Source organism: Pteropus medius, unplaced genomic scaffold (genome assembly GCF_902729225.1).
Source record: "Pteropus medius unplaced genomic scaffold, Ma_sr-lr_union100, whole genome shotgun sequence".
In the NCBI taxonomy this organism is placed as follows: domain Eukaryota; kingdom Metazoa; phylum Chordata; class Mammalia; order Chiroptera; family Pteropodidae; genus Pteropus; species Pteropus medius.
In genome coordinates, this window is record NW_024349519.1 from 18,876,976 (window position 1) to 18,897,534 (window position 20,559).

At 33.3% G+C, this 20,559-nt stretch overlaps 1 protein-coding gene across 3 annotated transcripts in view; it reads right to left on the reverse strand.

The window, feature by feature from the left end:
- Window positions 1-20,559, reverse strand: part of PIK3C2G (phosphatidylinositol-4-phosphate 3-kinase catalytic subunit type 2 gamma) — a 275,531-nt gene that overhangs the window by 52,518 nt on the left and 202,454 nt on the right. For all 3 annotated transcript variants that reach the window (XM_039882575.1, XM_039882574.1, XM_039882573.1), the window contains 3 exons: window positions 14,110-14,219; window positions 692-881; window positions 74-195 (listed from right to left, as the gene is read on the reverse strand). In XM_039882575.1, the coding sequence (XP_039738509.1) occupies window positions 74-195; window positions 692-881; window positions 14,110-14,219 (422 nt within the window). The remainder of the gene's footprint in view (window positions 1-73; window positions 196-691; window positions 882-14,109; window positions 14,220-20,559) is intronic.

Sequence of the window (20,559 nt, forward strand, 5' to 3'; positions counted from 1 at the left end):
ACCATAACCATAATTTTTCCTTATGTTCAAGGACAAGTACTGAAGGCAAACATTGTGGAGGACAGTGCCTTACTCTGGAAGAGTCAGTGATGCAAACTGCTTCTGAAGTTGGCTGTGAAGTTTTGAAAACTGATCAAATGATTTTTCTGTCAAGCTTGTTTCGCCGTTACTGTGCATCACCTGGATTAGATATAGCTGCAGAAAATAAATAGGCAAAAATCAAAAGACAGCAATATCAACCTGTGATATATTCTGAAATCTGATTTTATTTAAACTAAACAAAGCAAGAATCTGCAAAAAAAAAAATCATCAGGAAAGCTAAGAGATGTAATTTGTAATGGCAAAATTATCTATAAACATATTACATAAAGGTATCATAACCTTATGTGGTGGGAACACTGCCTAATTTCTGCTATTCTTTTCTTGTAGACACCTTAATTAGCTCTTGATTTATATTCTTCCACAGGAAGGGAATGTTCTCTTTGATGGTTCTCTTCTGATAGCTTTGGTTGTTATGATTTCTCCTCAGAATGTCCTCTTTAGTGGTACTTATGCTCAAACCGTAACTGATTTTTCATTTACATAGTAAAAACAAAAATTATGGTATCAGAAAGGAGTTGTAGCATAGTGAAGGGGAGTCTGAGATGAAGTCAAATACTATTTAAATCAAGATGACCGACTTGAGACTTACATTACTAGTTTTCTTGCTGAACCCTAAAATTGTCGCTCTTTGAATTGACTTGCTTGCACTCAGCATAGAGGATTCCTGGGAAAAATTTTGTGAAGTAGATTTGGCAGGACTTATGGCTGTCATTTGTGCAAGTGTGTGGATCAAGTTATTCAGTTTAACAGGGAAACACTCCAGACTTTCCTTTATTTTCCTAGAGAAATGAAAAAGAGAAGATAATGAGTTACATTTCCCTGAATTGACTCATCTATGATTTATCTCCTCGTGTTTGTTAGATGAGGAGGAAGAAGTCAAGAACCATGGATGTTTATTTGGAGCCGTGCTACTAAATGTTATTTTTATGAACTTCAAGTTTACATTTTGAGTCGTTAGCAAATATAAAATAAACTTTCATGGTGAAATATAAGACTGTTATTGCAGTATTCTATTTTGACTTCTTTTAGATTTGTTTTCTATTTTTAGGGATGATATTTTTGAAGTTTAATTTTTGTTTATAATTATTTAAAATAGTTTCAAAATGCCTGAAGTTAACTCTACAACAAATATGTATTTCAAGAAGCCCAGCATCTATTCCTATACTCTGTATGTTGTTCCTTCCTTCTCCTTATATTTAAACATTTAAAAAAATTATGGTTTAACTTTTATTGTTTTATTTTTAATTTTTATTCTTGTATGTATTTGTGTTCCTCTTTTAACTGTTTTTCAAATGTTTTATACTATAATACTATATCTAATATACAAGTATTTTATATGAAATGCTTTTCACTCTATGGTCTTTTTTTGGTTTGTCATGGTATTTCTCTGATTTTAAAGTTTTTTAAAAATTGTACTTAAGAAGGTTTGCAATTGTATTCTAATGGTATAACAAATATCTTATATGTAATACCCTTTATCCTCATTGTATCCTCTTCTCTAGTATAATTTGCGGTGTTGTCCTTTTATCCCAGTTAATATTATAAAGCAAAAAGTATGCTTATTCTACTTTTCATTTGTGCTTTATATTCTACTTTCATTTTTAAAGAGCTATTGTATCTACATTGTATAGTATCTATTCTATATATGCAGTGTAGTCTCTGTTCTAACAATCATTAAATCTTAAACTCTCTAACAGTCCCAGGGTCCACAGCTCTCCAGTCATTTTGATTATCTGAAGCTAATTCTCGTAAATTCCTCAGTAAGTACTAAAGGAAGTAAGTTTCTGAGTTCTGGATATTGACAGTAATTTGTCTGCAGCTTTTATACTTTAGAAGTCCATTTGGCTAGATACAATGTTCTTGGCTCACTTTTCTTTTTTGAGTGCTATAAAAATATTATTCTATTTTCTTCTAGCATAAAGGATTACTGTCCAAAACTCTAATGACCTACTGAACTTCTTTCCCTTATAAATTCTTAGAGAAAGTTTCTTTTTCTTCAAGTCCAATAGTTTTTCTAAAATATGTTTCAGGTTGGTTATTCTTGGTATTTTTTTTGAATATGCAATGTGCTTTCAATATGTAATTTCAGGTCTTGAATTTTCAAGGAACTTCTTAAATTGCAATGTTACTATTTAGTAAAACACTAAATATACAATTTAGTTTTGATACTACTTTAAGATATTATTTTGGCTTTCTTTATTCAGGGGCTCCCTTTATATATATGCTGGATCTTCATTGCCTTACTTTATTTCTTTTATTTTAAAAGTCTTCCTTTTTCATCTTTTTCTCTTGACGCATCGTGTTGTACTGTTGTGTTTACCTCTGTGTTCTTTCTAGTTTACTGTTTTTAAAATTATTATTTTCTATTATTTATAATTTTTTGGGGGGATCAATCACCTTATTCCTGAGTTTTTTAAAATTTTGAGCTCCATAGTTCTCATATCTTCATCATTTTCTTAATTTCTTTTAGCTTAATTTGAAATATAAGGATATAGTTTATCTCTTTGTTGGAAATGTCTTTCTGGTATGCTATCATTGTAAGGATTTTATTTTTTATCTTATTTCTCTTTTTCTTATTATGATTTTGTGTAACATTCAAACATGATCCATTTTGTTTGCTCATTTTAATATATAATTAGCATTCCTGAACTTTCAGAAAGGAGCAGAGGATTTTCAACTGTCCGAAGCTCCCTTTTCTGTTGCTATCACACGATGATAAAAATCATTATTTCATACTTCCTGAGATCTATTTCCTTTGCTTCTCTCTTCACTCCCATTTTTTTTCCTGGATTTTTATTTTCCTTCACTCTTAGTTTGGATTGTAGTTCTTGTGGTTTCTCTTCAATGTGAGACTGTTTCCTGGAAGGGGGCTCTAGTTACCTTTGAGAGTTCATAGACCTTTTAAAGCTTTTCAGATTTGCCACAGATTCTTTACCCTTCCCAGTATATGAGAGTGTAAAAATTCCTCCCGGTTTCAGCTGCTGTTCTCAAATTGCCCTGCTCAGCTTTTCACTGAGTACCTGTTACCTCTTTGGAGTCTTGTTTTCAGGTCAGTCAGATGACTTGTTGCTTCCTTAAGTTTCTTCCCATAAGATGTTGATACACAGGTCTTGTAACTAAATGGTTTGCTCCTACCTGCTTATATTTTAGGGTTCTTCAGACTACCTTGTTTCCTAGTTTTGTTGTAGATGTTTATAGTTTTGGAGTTTTGCTACCTATTCATTCTTTTGGTTTTATGGAAGAAATTTAGGGACATTAAAAAACTTGACTTTTTATAATATATAATTTAAGCAACACAGAATTATATTAAGTAAAATGTGAAAGTTTCCCTTCATCCTTCTTATCTGTCTACCTCTGTGTCAGTACTGTGTGCTAAGTGCTCACTGAGTCAGCTCTGGCACTTGGTGACTCTATGAATGAATGATGTCCACAATGTCCTTTCTTCAACAGCCTTGCTCAGCTACTGTAGATTCATGCTTGCGATGTCTTCATGTCAATACTACAGTTCCTTCAATAGCTATAACTTTATAATAAGTTTTGAAATCTAGAAGTTCTTTTATCTTGTTCTTCAGGTGTTTTTTCATGATTCTAGGGCCTTTGACCTCCCAAACATATTTTAGAATCAGCTTATCGAATTCATCCCTACATAAAATAAATATGTAAGGATTTTGAATCATATTGCATTGAAACCATAAATCAATTTGGGGAGAATTAACATCGCTACAGTATTGAGACATGCAATCGATGAACATGGTGTATTTCTCCACTTAGGTCTTGTTTTATATCTCTTTGATTTTAGAATTTTTTTTCTGTGGAAGTTTTACATATTATTTTGTTGGATTTATTCCTCAGTTGAGCATATTTTTATATGGCAAATTATTAATGCTATCTTTTCCTAAATTTTATTTTAACTAAGTAATTCTCACAATATATTTGTATAATCTTTTGAAATTTATACAGACAGTCATGTTATGTAATCTGCAAATAATGATGGAGTTTTTGTCACCCTTTGACAGCTAAAATGTCCAGTTCAGTGTTAAATGTAGGTGGTGATAGCAAGGTTTGTTCTTGATCACAAAGGAAACACTTTCAATATTTTACCATTAAGTATATTTTCTGTAGGCTTTTAGCTATGGTTTAAAGATATCTTTTCTATTTGTAGAGAGGTTTTAAAAATGAGAGATTCTAAATTTTATTAACTGCATTTTTAATATCTATTTAAGTAATCATAAAATGTTTCCCCTTTAATTTTTTCACTACTGAGTCTCAAATGTTTATCTTGTAACCATTTATTTTACTAAACACTTGTTATTCCAAAATTTTTTTCATTCTCTGGGATTGTTTTATTTGTTGTCTTATTCATTTGGAAAATAAAAACATAGCAAAGCTTAAATATAGAGCTTGATTATTAATACAGCAAGCATTATTTTTTGCCTGACATTGATAAGAATGCTTGCAACTTTTTACTTTTAAAAGTATGATTATCTAAATTTCTTTCTATTCTGAGCTTTCTAAAATTTTCCAAGAGAAATGGATGCTGAATGTAATCAGGCACTACTTTTCTGGTTTGGCTTCTATCAAAGTTGCAATGCCTTCCTTACAACTAATGTGCCATGTCTTCAAGGTTAACAATGTAGTTCAATAATGTTTAATAATTTCCCCCTCAATTTTATAAAACTTCAAACCCATTAATCTTGTTCTGGTATTAGACTTTTTTGAATACATTCCAAATTTTTCCATTATTATACATCAATCTAGGCCAACATTTGCTAAGAAAGTTAAAGTATTACTCTGATCACTATTCTTTTCCACAGTGTACATTATTTCTAAAGATGTTCTTTGAATTTATAGTACAGCGTAAAACATTAATTTCTTTCCTCATCAGTCATTAAAGACATGAAGATAATAATAGGAGGATACCACTAATCATGACTTATGGATACCCATTCATTCATTCATTCATTCAGCACATATTTACTGAACATATTTTATGTGTTAGGGTTGAAAGCTCTAGGGTGACAGCATGTATTCACTTCTCATGAAGATAGGACTGTGAACCTCACAAAAGTTTCAACTATGTTCATGCCTTATTCTTATAAATTGCCCAACAGTTAAAATGTAAGAATAATGGAGATGAAGAATAAACTTTTATGATAAGCCTATAGTTTCAAGGCAGACTTTCACCTAAATACATCTCCCATCTCTCAGGTGGCAGATTAACAGGACAAAACAAATAGTGCTTTAATATGACTAAACTTGGGACTGGTGCTCCCAGAGCAGTAGGTTTTAGGTCTCTTGAGGCTCTGATTTATCCAAGTGGCAGCTCTTTGGTTTATTCTGCAGCATCAGCAGTATTATGCTTTGGAGCATTCTTATATTACAGGTCCAAAGCAGTAGCTGGAAGGTCCAGTTCTTAAATTTCATAAGAGAAACATCTGGGCAGCCTTGATAATTACTTCTAACTTCTTGCTAGGCACAATTCTATATCCTGGGACATAGAGGTAAAGAAGAGAAATCGGATTCCTGTCGTGAGGGAGTATATATATATCCTTTGGCAAGCACTGCACTAAATGCCTTATGTTAATCTTTTCATCCTTAGAGGAAAGCAGTAAAATTATTTTATCAATAAATAAGAAAGACCAAGAAAGTTAGAATGCATACTAAGGGTGACATCATCCAGAAAGTAGTAACCGAAAATTTATCTGACTCCAAAGTCTTTGCTCTCATTGTGGACTATTTATGATAAATAGTCTTTCAACTTTGTTTTAAAAAAGAAATAAGCTGATAGATTTAGTGTGGAATTCCCAGGTGGAACAAAGACACTTAGACAATGATCCTTTAATTTTTACATAGAAATAATGCTTGGGCAGAAGAAAATTTATGGTAATTCTTGTGGCCAGGTCGAAAGGGGCCTACAGTATGCATAAAATTTCTTAAGCCTTACGTCCTAGGTTAAAAATGTATACAAATTCTATTCGACTTCATAACATATACATTTTTTACATGATATAAATATTTTAAATTGCTTATCATCAGAAACAATTGCTACTAATAGATTTCCTTAGCTATGTTTATGTAAATGGGTAATTGAGTTGCTTGGTCTCAGAAAATTGAGTTGAATCCTGGAGATCTGATTTTCCATGTCAGGTTCAGCATCTAAGCAGATTTCGTTTTTCTCAGATAAAATACTATAATATTTTAAAACTCACATTTATATTAATATGTGACTACAAAAGGCAAAAGTTTTTCATTGCTTCATGAGCCACGTCAGAATAACCATTAAGGAGAGATGCCTAAATTGCTATAGGCAATTGAACGAAGGTTCTCAGGCAACATTTGATGGAAATTTTAACAAGAGCCTATTTCAATTGCCAAAGTTGTTTGTATCATTGTGCAGTTTGACGAAATACTTGTTTTACTGGTCAGTCTCTTTAATAGTATCAGCAAAATATTGCTCAGGAGACCTTTTCTGTGAAGGAATTTGCATAAGAATGTTCTTATTTTAACACTGACGCTATAATTTTATCATACATTAATAGAAGTTACTCATTCCCCAAGAACAAATTTCTTCATCTAACTCTCAAACTTCATTTTCATTGCAGTGATTTTGTCATGTGCAATAAAAACATTACTTTTTAAATTTGTATTGGTGTTATTGAGTATCCACCTCTGTTAGTTATTCTTAAGCATTCAGAGAGAACAATGAATTAATATAACTTTGTCATAATTTCTTTTTTTCTATGATGAAAAATAATAGTTTAATGTTGAGTTTATAATCTTTGAAATATGTGACTAGTACTTCTTCATATTTAAGCCTTTAAAGCATGCTATGAAGATAATTCTTATTTTGTCAAAAATTTGTTGTAGGGGTTCAGAATGAGCCACCCCAAGATGTACCTCAGTAGTATGTGGATTATTGTGAGCTAAAGGCAACTGAGCCTCTATGGGCTCAAGAGAAACTTCTGCTCCCCACCTAAACTAGAATAATTTAAATTAGGAGCCTGGCCCACGATAAGACTTAAAACCAAAAATGACTTTTTATCTATCTATAAGGTAGGGAAAACTAATAATTACTGAACCTGTGTTCTCCCTGCAATTATCATCTGAAGTCCCAAGGTACATTACTTCATCCTTAGCTCAGAATGCAATATATACCTCAATTTCCCTTTCTCTGAACCTTTCATGTGGGGTCTCTGACTCTCTAAATATGTGGGCTTCCCATACATATGTATGTAATTACATTTGGTTATTTTCTCTCACTAATCTATTTTATGTTTATTTGATTATTAGAACAACTGAAAGAACCTTGAGGGTAGAGGAATTTCTTTCTTCCCAACATTATACAGGACCAATAAGTACTCAAACCCATATTTTTTAACCAAAACATTACTACTCCAAAATGAACTCAATGGATAATCATTGATGATGCATTCTGGGTTTACTATTTCTTTAAAAAAACAGTTCAATGAAGTTTTATTTTTAAAAATTCAAGATTTTCTGTCATGGAAAAGAGAGCAATAGATGATTTTGGGTGCACATGTATGTAGAGTATATGAATACATATATGAACACAAAAATTTAAGTTTCATATTTTAACAAAAGGTTAAAATAAAAAGTTTAAAAGAAATACAATAGATACTAAAAAAGGATATTTTATGTTAATCTTTGTGGTTTTGATGGCATAGAACCCTAATTTGAGAAGCACAGCTATAAACATAGCTATTACCATGTTCTATCAAGTAATCTGAAGACGCTAAAGTTAAAAAGCATCTCTATTTATCTGAGATTATCAGAGCATTAGGAATTTCATATGCAGGTTTTTTTCCCTTCTGAGTTTGCTTAGGATTCAGGGAAGAGAACCCATTATACCAGAAATCAATTTTGTTCTATTCTGAACTCACTTATTAGTTCTGCCTGTGATCTCAAGAAAGTCATTTAGCCTTTAGGAGACTCAATCGTTTCATCTATAAAACATATTGATGACTAAACTAAGCCATCTCTCAGGATTGTTGATAGGCTCAAATGAGGTAACATATGAAAAGTCATTGGAAATAGAATAATATGCAAATATTATTTCAGAAAGATTGCTACCTTTTAAGCAAAGAAATGAATATGTAAGGATCCTAAAGGTAGCAAACTACACATAGAAGAATACAAGGGAAAACAAATGTAGTTTATGGTTCTGTGAAAACCAAAATGTGATAAACTCTCTTGAAATCCTACAAAAGAGATATTAGATAAAGATTAGAGTAAGAGGCAACTTTAGAATTTTTCTTTCTTTCATTTTTTTTTCTTTTCTCCTGCTTCATAGTTTAGAACATGGTTTAAAAAAACCCCAAACTTTGCTGATTACTCAGTTGAAGTTTCCAGTCTTCAGAATTCATCTACAAGGTCAGCAAGTCTTATGTAAATGTCATCACAGGCATGTAACTCTGCATACAAACAGGAATTCCAGGCTCCATGGCCTTAACTATGAATAAGAAATTCTTACAAAAATTCTCGTTACAAAAATTGCCAAATTAGAGCAAATGAAATAAAGAAACTAAGGAAAGGTTGATGGGTTGGTCTTATTATGTACAACTAATGTACCAGTGACATGATATTCCAGGTTCCCACCCTCCCTTCCCAAAGCCAGCTTATTTTATTGATGATTTTAACATGAAATTTTATGCACAGCAAGAAAATAAATCTTACCATGCAATAACATAGAAAAATCAATAGTGATAAATGGTGCTATAATTAAGGTAATAAAAATCTTTAAAATACAAAAACCAGATTTAAAAATAGTAAATTATTTTAGTCTAGTTGCTCACTAAATCCCTGGAATATAGCAATTTTATGCAATGCACAGGGTCAGGATTACCAGTGAGGATTGACTGCTGCACATAGCTGTTGTAGAGATAACAGCTGCTGTGAAACAGCGCCATCTGGACTATTTATCTTTTTAAACTAGTGATTTCTGGTACTCTTGGTGGGTACATTAAACTTTTCAAATGCCTTTAACCTTTAGACTGATAGTCTCTCGAAGAGTTCAGAATATTTTCTTTTTAAGCTAATAGCTAAGGTGTATCCTGACTTGATATTAGGCAAATTGAGTGAATTCTCAGTGTAACATAATTTAAAAACAGAGACTCTCCTATTGCAGAAATTTAGAACAGCAACAAAGCTATCAAACCAAATATCATAGCATGTGTGGCTGGGCCATCAAATTTAGGAAGTACAGCCTTGTAAAAGCTGTTATATCTGCAGTTAATAAAAGTACTTTATAAAGTAAATTTAGTTCAGGTTAGTTTTCATAATTAAATTTTTGAAATGGGAGACTTTCACAATGAAAAATGAAACCAGTTTATATTTCCCTTTAAGTTTGCTTTCCTAGTTTAGGGAAAGTTGGACATCATAATTGTTAATTCCTCTAGGTTCTGTTTTTGTATTTTTTTCTTGTGACCTTTTTATTTTTTCTGTAGGTATTTATGGTTAAGTTAAGGGGAAAAAACTTTGACCCTTTTTTTGTGGAATTACAGCAATCTATGACATGACAATTTTGCAAAGTACTAAAAAAGCATCACGAAAATTTAATGATAATGAAACCTAGGGGTCCGGATCCATGTCCCATACTCTCTTTCTCAGTTATGAAAAGAAACTGGATAGAAAGCCATTGAACTGTGTTTTGAGACATTTGAGCATAAAGAGTCTTATCTCACCTGTAACCATGAGAAATAAGAAGGAAGAATAAGAGGAACATTGGGACTTTCTGGCACTGTGTCTGCACACGCTAGGTGGTTCAGGGGCTCTGACTCCTGTGTCTGTGATGTGGAGTCCTGGAACATTCTTTCTTTGTGTCATCAACATATCATCAACGTTTCTACTGGCTTCACAGTTCTACTTGTTAGGACAGTCATTGTGTCTGCTCTGCCCAATGGCCCTTCATAACCAAGACTGTTTTTCTAAAGCTCACAGGTTAGAGAAGAAGCTCTAGGTTGTTCTTTGTGAAGGGTTAGATCATGATAGGAGTAAGAATGGGCAACAGAATCCATGGTGGCTTTTTATGAAGGACCATGTCCAATAGGGACAAAGGCAACTAGTTAAGTCAATGAGTTATAAATGGAATTCATACTAGAGAATACTGGTCAACGGACAAAGAGTAGTAGAACATGATAGGCAGAGATAAGCAGAGCAGAAGGTTTCTGTTTCCATTAGAAACTAGCCAGACTCTATTGGTTGCTAGGGTTTGTTAAGTTACAGTTTCCATCCATGTATATCCTTTTCCCCAAGGATATCAGATGGAATATCTGGTTCTTGAGACCAAAACACCTCATGAATGCAAACTGTTTGCTTTTTGAGGTTTGGAGTTTTGTTTAGCTTCAAGCTACCTTCAATTTCATTTGAAGAACAAGAGGTTTTATATTTACTAAAGCAAAACTCCTGCATGGCGGTCCAGATGAAATACTGGGAATACTTGGAAAAATTCCTCTCACATTTTTGGGGGAGGGAATGCGTGAAGTCAAAAGCACGATCTATATGTGAAAGTAGAGGTAGGCAGGGAAGTTTATGTTTAATGATCTCAGTCTGGACTGTGAAATAGGTCATCTATTTCAAAAGACAGTTAATCTGAGGTTTGAGAGTGATTGAAAATTTTGAAATAACCCGTTTGGACAGCATTTTAATGGATGGTTGCCTTTGTTGCCTAGCAGTGGGCCCAGCAGAGATATTATATGAGAGTATCGGTTTGCAGGGACTGAGTCATGATCCTTTCTTGATTCTATTCAACAGCACTCAGCTGAAAAGGGAGTATAAAAAAGTAAGGGAAGCAGAGAGGGGAGTTGGCAATGATGTGAAAAACCTTTGTGGCCGGCAAACCAATTTTATTTTCATTTTTCTCTAAGTGTCATTAATTGTGATACAATTTTTAATGCCACACAGAGTACAGCATCCTTTGAAACTCTTATAACCAGTTCTTAACCCAGAATGTGAATACCCAGGAGTTGGGTAGGATCCTGTTTTGTTCATATGTAGAGAACTCCCTTGGAGAGGCGGGAAAAACAATTTCTTTCTTTCAAGCCTCAAGCAGCATCAAGAAAGGCAGCCTCTTAATGCTAATATTGTAGCATTCAGACTAAGGCACTTCAGGTAGCTACCCATGCTGTGTCTCAGATGGCTTAGTCCTCATTCATGACTCAGATCTGTGTGCTTGGTAGTGGGTGGGGAAGGGTGGATTTTCTTGTCTTATTTTTAATTGTGTTTTAGTGATGTCAAAATAAACAGTGGCATAAAACACTTTTAGGTTATCAGAACAAAGAGAACAAGGAGTTTAAACAGACAGTAGCTCTCATAAGTACATGGAGTTAATGACCCTCATTGAAGCACCAAGACCAATGCTAGATCCATTGCAGAACTTGGTTCCTTTCTGTAAATTATGTACACTGTCTACAATTCAAGTTTCTCTTTAAGTTTAGAAATTCATGTGAGGTCAGTGAACACAGCTTAAGGTAATATTACACAGAAAAGTAAACAAGTGCACATAATTTTTAACGTTTTTTGAATTATGTAAAGCTCCATTTTTTTTAAAATTAACCAAGCTACTTTGATAAATTCACTCTATACACGTGTAAGTATCAACTAAAGAAATTTTAAAAATTTAAAATATCTAAATAATGGTGAGATCTTAAGTAACTTTTTTTAAATGGTAAAGAATCATGGTCACAATCAATTGAGCTTTCTTGAACCTCAATAGCAGGTTCTTCACAGTACTGGATGGCATGTGTAATAGAAAAGATTCTCAACACTTGATATGTACACACTGAAGAACTTAGAGATCTATTGGAAAGACACATCAAAAAGAAATTAAATCATATCTAAAAATAAAGGTATGTAATTGAGATTTTAAGATAAAATATACTAACTGAGAAAGCTTTTGGAAGTTAAAGGGAGAGTGAGTCTCATGAGAGATTTCTCTGAGGAAAAAGGGGACATATAGAGAGAGTTTCAAAGCATCTATCTAGCAATGGACCAAAACAGAAAAAGGATGGAAGGTGACTGCCTTGGAGTCATTAGTCAAATTATCCCATGGGGGTTTCCTAGGTCAGAATTATAGCAAATCTTGAATCAAACACCCTGGGGACACCTGGTGGTGGCACAAAGATAATAGTTCTGAGAAAGGACTTCTGTCCTTCACCAAGGCTTGGGATATTCAGGAAATCAGGATTACTGCCTGCAAAAAGGTATAGAATCTGTGTTGGTTGAACTGCAGCCAATGTGGGCTCTGACGAACCATGAGAAAACTATGGTCTGAATTATGAAGCAGCACATCTCCTGCAGCCTGCGTGTAAGAGGTGGTTTTCAGCACACAGGGTAGAGGTTAAGACCCCACACTCTGAAGCATGACACCCAGGATTCAAATCTTGGCTCTCTTCCTTGTGGGCTGTATCTTTTGGTAAATCATTTAACCTCTCTGGGGTCTCCATTTCCTAATTTAAAAATGTAGATAAGAATGATATTACCTCACAGGCATGTTATAGTGATTAAATAAGTTACTGTATTGCAAGGACTTAGAACAGGGCCTGATGCATAAGAAGTACTGTATTAAATGTTAGTCATTATTATATGCCTTTTATATAGTGAATGTTTGGTGTTTAAATTATATTTTCTGTTAAATTAAAATTTTAAATATATTTTAAGGGGAATAGAGCTTGTTTCATATTCAGATATTTTTGGAAATGGAGAAATAGGAATATGTCCCGTTTTACTTGGGAGAAATTAACCAAGAAGTATATTAATTAAGGTGATATACTAGACAATCTGTAATTGAGTAATAAATTAATTAAGTATAGCATGAGAAAATAGATATCCTGTAGAATTATAGAAAGAAAAAATTAGTTAGTACTAAAATAATCTGAGATGTTTTCATGGATGGGGTACTAGTTGTCCAGAGTCTCAAGGGATGGGTAGAACTGAGTTAGATCAGACTCCCCTGTATTTTGGTAATTTATCATTCTTTGGGAGCATTCCTGATGAGGTTATAAATGTGAGTTAAATAGACAAAGCAGGAATGAATGTATATTGAAAAACCGATCTACCCAGAAAAGGATTCATTGGGGAATAAAAAAGAGGTGAAATGTATAAAACTTCATAAAGATAATCAGATTAGTCTGATTTAGATGACTAGATGCCTTTTAAGTCTGCAATGGAGAACAAGTTTTTTACCATAAAGTTGTAGAAAGAAGTTTAATTAACAGAATATACTACATAACATCTGAAAGTGAAAAAATTAGCCTGACAGATATGCAGGAGGTGATATACTAGCTCACTCCCAGGAAGTTACTGGCTCCAGATCTATTTCCTGTATTAGTTCATATCCTCTTGAATGGGAAAGGGAGATGAGTCAACCCAGGCAAGATCATCCATATCTAAGATTATGCTCTTCACAGAATTGGGTATATCAGGTGAAATTGGGGGATGTGGAGGGATGAGACTTTGGCCAACAAATAAAGCATATTTACATTTTTCTTTTGGCCAGGACCTGAAAGAGCTTTTTACATCCTGTATATAGTTTTTCTTTCTTTTTAATGGTAGGAGGAACTATCTGTAAATTGTAGCACTCTAATTGCTCTGTCCAAGGAATGACACATCACTGTATTGTCATAGAGATGAAAGTAGTGAGTCCATATCTCATCATAAATCTCTTTTTCCAAATTGTTTTTCTGGACATAGTTCAAGTAGAACAACCGATTTATTTATGTCAGCCCTTGCTCTTTTCAGCGACCTATTGAACAATGTGTTAGATGAACAGGCTGGTCAGCAAACAACAGCGTGCTACAGAATTACTGACTGAGGCCTTGTGCTAGAGATTCACATTGCGTCCTTTCTACCTCTTGGGAAAGAAGACACAAGGTGATTCTAGAAATTACAGCTTCATACCAATGACTGTTAACCCCGAAGTCATCTCAAATGTGAAACATGTGTCTATATACATGCCTAAGTACACACTCATTCATCCACAGCTAACCTTACTTGGTAAAGTAACTAGTTGCTTCCAGGTCTGTGTCTTGTGGACGAAGATTGTTATGCACATATTTCAGGTCTTGGATTCCATTTAGTTCAGGCAATCCTGCATGTATCATCTTAGCAAAACAAACAAACACACAAACAAAACAAAAACAGAAAGCCTCAGAACACATGTAAGTAAAATCTTACTTGGTTATGTTTGGTTAAGCTTACTTGGTTAATTTTACAAATAGATAGATGCTTAAATTTATATAGCGATGCCTTTCAGTTTGTAAACACAAATGAATATAAATTCATGTTTTTTAACCTCTCATATTTAGTAGAAGCAGCAGTAATAGTAAAAATGAAAACCAAAAAAATTTGTCAAAGTGTTTGTAGATTAATAATTTAACTTTACCATAAACCATTCAAGTAAGTATGGTAGTATTACTATCTCCATCTTGTTTTCTTATAGAAAAGGCATATTCAGCATGGGACAGTAGAAATAATAAGAACTCTAATGTCAGAATTTCTGAATCCACCATTTAAAATCTGAATGACCTTGAAAAAGACTCTTAACTCCTTTGAACCTTCATTTTCTAATTTTTAAAGTAGATATAAAAATACCCAACATGTCCTGGGAGACTCAAATAGCTAGTGAATAAAAAAGAGCTTTATACATTATAAATTATTATGCAAAAATTATATCACAATACCTATTTTAAAAAAGAAAACTTTAATCCTCCAAAACTGTAATAAAAGTGTCCACGTCAAATGGTATGTAAGGACATAGAATATAAACCTCATCCCGCTGATTCTCATTTTATGTTCTTTCATGAGTATGACTCATATTATCAGAACACAAGTTTCTCTAGTTAAGTGGTGATTGCATTTATTAAAGATTATTAAAGCGATGAAATAATTAAAAATATAATTGTACAAAGGCTCAAGTATTTTTCTGCCGATCTTTAGAAAAGTACTTTATGTTATAGTGTAGACGGAAGGGACAATATTCTCTTTAGTTGTTAGGCAAAAGTCTTTGAGAAAAAACAGATCTTTTGAAATAAATTTGAACTTTGCAAAAAAATAATAAATAAGAGGAGTGATATCATCAGTGATGTCACCTCTATGACTAAGGTGATAAATTATTTCCTGCTCTGGAATAGAGGTACTCTTACATTACAGGGAACTTGAGAACAATGCTGCTAATCCTAAAAATAAAGGGTAAACTGAGACTATGCTTATGCTGGGTGGGTGAAGTTGTGATTGACTTGATGAAGTTAAATTGAGAAAAAAATGGACTTGAAACTGTTCTCCTTTCCTACTGGACCTACCCAGGCTGAAGGATCAGCATTTATAGATGTACAGAGGAGAGCAAGATATCATCCATTTGTTCACAGAAAGAAATCCAGATTAGCTTTCTGGAACACAGGGTATCTATTCCGTGGGTGAGCAACAAGAGATGGGGCTGAAAAGGCAAGTACAATAGGATGTTTAAGGAATATAAAATATTTTGTACTTTATCCTAAAGGCAGGAGATAGCATTTTTAGTGTTTTAAATTGGCAATAAAGTAACTGAATTGTATTTTAGAAAGATCATTGTGGTTATGTTTGATAAATAGATTAAAGTGAGGGAGGCCAAATAAGAGGCTGGATTTAGGAGACTGTTAGGAATGGAGGTAAGATATTGGATTTTAAATATATGTAGGAGGAAGAATTGAAAAAACTGGGCGATTGGATATATTTGGAGGGCTGGATGAAGTATAAAGCATATAGCTGTAAATATAGATTTGGGAGTCATTAGCATATAGATATTAATTGAAACCATGGAAATGCATCAGATAATCCTGGAAAGTTGTCAGCTGTCTCTCCTCATGGATGATCTAGCATCTCAAATTCATGATATCTAAATTTGAGCAAATTCTTTTCTCACGTAAGCTCTTCCTCCTCTTTTCTGTTTCTTATCTCCATTTTCACTTCCACCACTGTCCAACTACCAGGACTATCATATCTTCCTTGATTCCTTCTTCTTCCTAATTCCGAATGTCAATCACTGAATTCTATAAAAACTACCTCAACAGTCTCTTGTAGTCATTCCCTTTTCCATTGCAATTATTGTCTCAGTTCAGCTCCTCACCTTCATTTGCTTAGATAACTTGAATAGCCTTTTTCTAGTTCTCCAACCCCTATCTCTCTAATTATATAACTTCTGAGTTATCTAAAATTCAAGCTACATGATGATACTCCCTTCATTAAAAACAAAGAAACTTTTAGGTTCTCAGGTGTTAATACATTAAAGTCCAAAATTCTTATTCTGGTCATAAGCGCCTTTCACAATTTATCTGCAATTTGTTACTTCAGCCTTGTTATCTACACAGGTCTCCATCTGTACCACAGACTGACACTTGATTGCCTCCATTTTCTACACATGTCATGCCCATACTCTTTAAACCACCATACATACTTATATTTTGCTCTCAGCCAGAATTCCTTTCCTCTCCCTCCTTGTTTATTGAAATTCTTTTTGAAGGCTCAGCTCAAGTGCTTCTTCCTTCTTGAAGCACCACAGATCCTCTTGATAAAATGTAATTACTGTTTTCTTTGTACAGCAATCATATCTTGGCCTCACCTTTTTCACAATGCTTATTTCTGCCTAGATTTCATTACATTTTGTTCATGTATATGTTTGTCAGATTAGATTTTAAGTTCTTTGAGAATAGGAGCTGGGTTTATATTTAGTGTTGAATTGTCTATATTCCCTGGCATAGTGCTTTGTAAATAGTTAGAACTTAATGAATGTTTGTGAAATAATGAATGAATGAATGAATGAAAAATACCTGACCCAGTTAGGTATTGAAAACCTGTAAGTAACAAATCAACACTGACTACTAAACTTAAAGTCAATCATGGGGCGATAAATTCCCCAAAACAACTGGAGAATAGATTAGGCTTTATCTTATCAGTTCTGTACTTAGAGTTCTAGAGATATCTGTGTACTTATTGAGGCAGTTTTCCCCTTTATCACACTGTGATTGTCCATCTGCTGAGAACAGCCTTCTTCCCTAGATCTGAATTGCTTTCTAGTTTCTCTGGACACCCTCTATTTACATCTGCTCGCTTAAGACTCTGTCAACATTTCTTTGGGTAGTAGAACCTATACTTACATCTTCTGTCAACACACTACACACCAGTGACAAGTGCAGATCGCTTCTAATTGGAACTCTAGCTCTCTCTCTGTCATATGGCTGATTAAAGGTAGCAAGTCCTAACTTTGCCCTGATGATGTGCTCCATTCCTTAGAAAGGAGATTTTGAGTGCTGTCAATCTGCACATCAGAGTAAGGATGGCTTCAGACCTGCGTCCATTTAGCCATTTCTATTCTCTGACCCCCAGAGATGTAGTTCAAGTGCCTCTTAGCCTAGATTACACAGTAATAACTTTAATTGCAATGATAGGAAAGGTAAAAGGGTGGTTAGTACAGGTAATGAACAGCTCTAAGTAATTAACAGATAAGTTCCTTTTTAAAGCATAGAGACATTTAAAAATTTCCTACTTCTGTTCTCCTTTACTAAACCCACATCTATTTGATAATTATGCTTCAGGAAGCAGACACTCTTCACCACCACATGGAGAAGTTAGAAAGATTTCTGCTGGGAAATATCTGATATAATAAGTGTGATAAACATTTTAAACTGGATGAATGGTCCCTGTGTTCTTTGGAAGCCCTCCATAATAGCTGATATTGATTTTTTAATGAGAGAAAAGCTGCTGAAATACAGGCTTTTATGTTAGTGAATTCAGCCAGTAACACTTTTGGGTCTCCTACAGATGTTTTGCTTTTAAGCAAGATGAGAATTTCATGGATTATTTTTTCCCTGCTTCTCCCAGGAGTAAATAAAAAGGACAGTGGATATCTGGAAACATGATGCTGTCTACCAAGGATGAGCCATTAACTCCATAGTAGACTCACCAAATGCTTGTGACTCATAACCCTGGGTACTGACCATTCATGGAATAGAATTTATAACTCATATCAAGTATTTCTCAAGTTCTAACTGGATCATGATGCAGATTGATTTCCTTTTAAATGAGTTAACTCAGCAAGAGTCAGTTTGAGAAAAAATTGTGGAAAATATAGATTACCCACATAGGTAGAATATAATTTTTCACAAATTTAAATTTGGTTTTCATTTTATAAAAAGCCATACTAGAGTAAGTGTCCTGAAACTATTACTGTTGCTTTAATTATCTACAGAATCCCATAAGAAACCTGAAAAGAGGAAAATCAAGAGGTAAATGACTAGAAACAGAGAGAATAACATACTGCTGTTTTACATATATACTTAGTCATTGGTCTAATTGGTCCGCATTGCTTCTGATCTATTTCAATTTCCATGAGAGTCTAAATCAAAGATTATATGTTTAATCTGAATTAGTGTTCTTTACTGCCAAAATTTCCCCTGTAGCCTAAAAGTCAAGACTTGAATAATTAAAACATAGGGAGATATTTTGGAATATATTATATACCAGAAACATTCAACATCTGATTTTAATATTATTTAATGAGAATTTTTTAAATACTTGATTAAATACTATATATTTACTTCTTTTACATAAAATAAGACTACATTAACTCTATGTTTTAATATTATTTAATATATTATGATCTATGCTAGAAGTTTCTTTTTGTGTAGAAAGTTTACTAAACAAGAGAAAAAAAATTCACCAATAGCTTCCCAAACTTAATTTTTTTAAATGTGCTTTCACATTACTTTAACATGCTTACTTGTCATTCAACATAATTTAAGTGTCATCTGAGAGATACTAGAAAACTATTTTTGTGCTTTTCTGCATTGTTTATTTTTTTATATCTTTTTAAATTTTTATCTTTCAATTAGAGTTGACATTCAATATTATTTTATATTAGTTTCAGGTGTACAGAATAGTGGTTAGACATTTATATAATTTCCAAAGTGATCCCTCAGATTAATCTAGTACCCACCTGATACTATACATAGTTATTACCATATTATTGACTATATTCCCTATGCTGTACTTTACATCTCCCTGACTATTTTGTAACTTTGGGTTTATTTTTGAAATGTCTCTGATGGGTTCAAGTAGTTGTTAGTATAATACTTCTCTTGTATGTAGTTATTTATAACATTATAGACATTTAGAAATGCTGGACACCTCATTTACTCTTGTACATGAATTTTATCTTCCTTATTAAATTAAAAATTTTAAGTCTGACTGAATCTCATATGTTGGTGTATCCTCCACAGTTTTTGGCATATAGTAAGTATTTGAGAGCTTATGGATTCATGAATTAGAGCCTTTTAGGGCCCAAGAAGATATTAGAGTTGATGCTATCTGAATATTTATTATGAAAATGGAGTCAAGGTCACTGACTACATCTTTGTATAGTTTCCTTTGTGGTATGAACACAGGTTAGGAATCCTAAGCCATCTCATAATTGCAATATGACCTAATAGAATTGGGAGATAAAATGCAAATCTACCAGTATGAAAACTGACTTTTATTGGAAAGCCAACTTGAAGATTCTGGAGTTGAGCAGAACCTTATATATCCGGTTTACGCATGAAGAAACCAACATGTCTTTGTAAATGAAGGGCTATGTGTTTATAATATTTTTAGAAATCCCCAGTTTTCGAGTCAGAGAAAAGAGAAGTAAGGTACATGTTCTGTTTTAAAGTTAAAACAAGAATCCAAATCAAATCTTTATTGCAACAAGGTCAACATTTATTCAGCACTGCCCAATAGAACTTTTCTGCAATGATGGAAATTTTTTATATCTGTGCTCTCCAATGTGGTACCATTAGCAACATGTGGCTATTGAAGTGCTACTGAGCACTTGAAATGTGGCTAGTGAGCCTGAGGAGTTGAATTTAAAATTTTATTCAATACCAATTTATTTAAATTTAGATAACTGTATGTGACTATGGGATACTGTATTAGACAGTACTCATAGATTAACAAGGATCTAATATAACAAATTAATTGAAGCCTACTATAAGACAGGTACTATGCTAAGTGCTTTATATTAATTATCTGATAGGGTTATTATGAAATGTAAATCAATTAATACACATAAAGATCTTAGCATAGTGCTCATGCAAAGCATTCACTATTAGGTTAATGTATTCATCAATCCTACATCTATAAGGTAGATGCTATTATCTTCATTTAATACATGAGGAAACAGTCTTATTGGAGTTAAGTAACGTACTCTGTGGAATGTTGCCCGTAAAATGCCAAGTAAAAATTCAAATGCAGGAACGGCAACCATCAAGTTTGTACATTTAATAGCAGCTAGTAGAATTATCGTTAAATGTAGGCTCTAAACCAATTATTTCTGATGATTATATTGACTCCAAACACCATGCTGATCTACTAAAGGTGTTTTTTTTCTCCTACAGTTTGCTGCAATTGCTAGTATGAATGCATGTGCCCAAA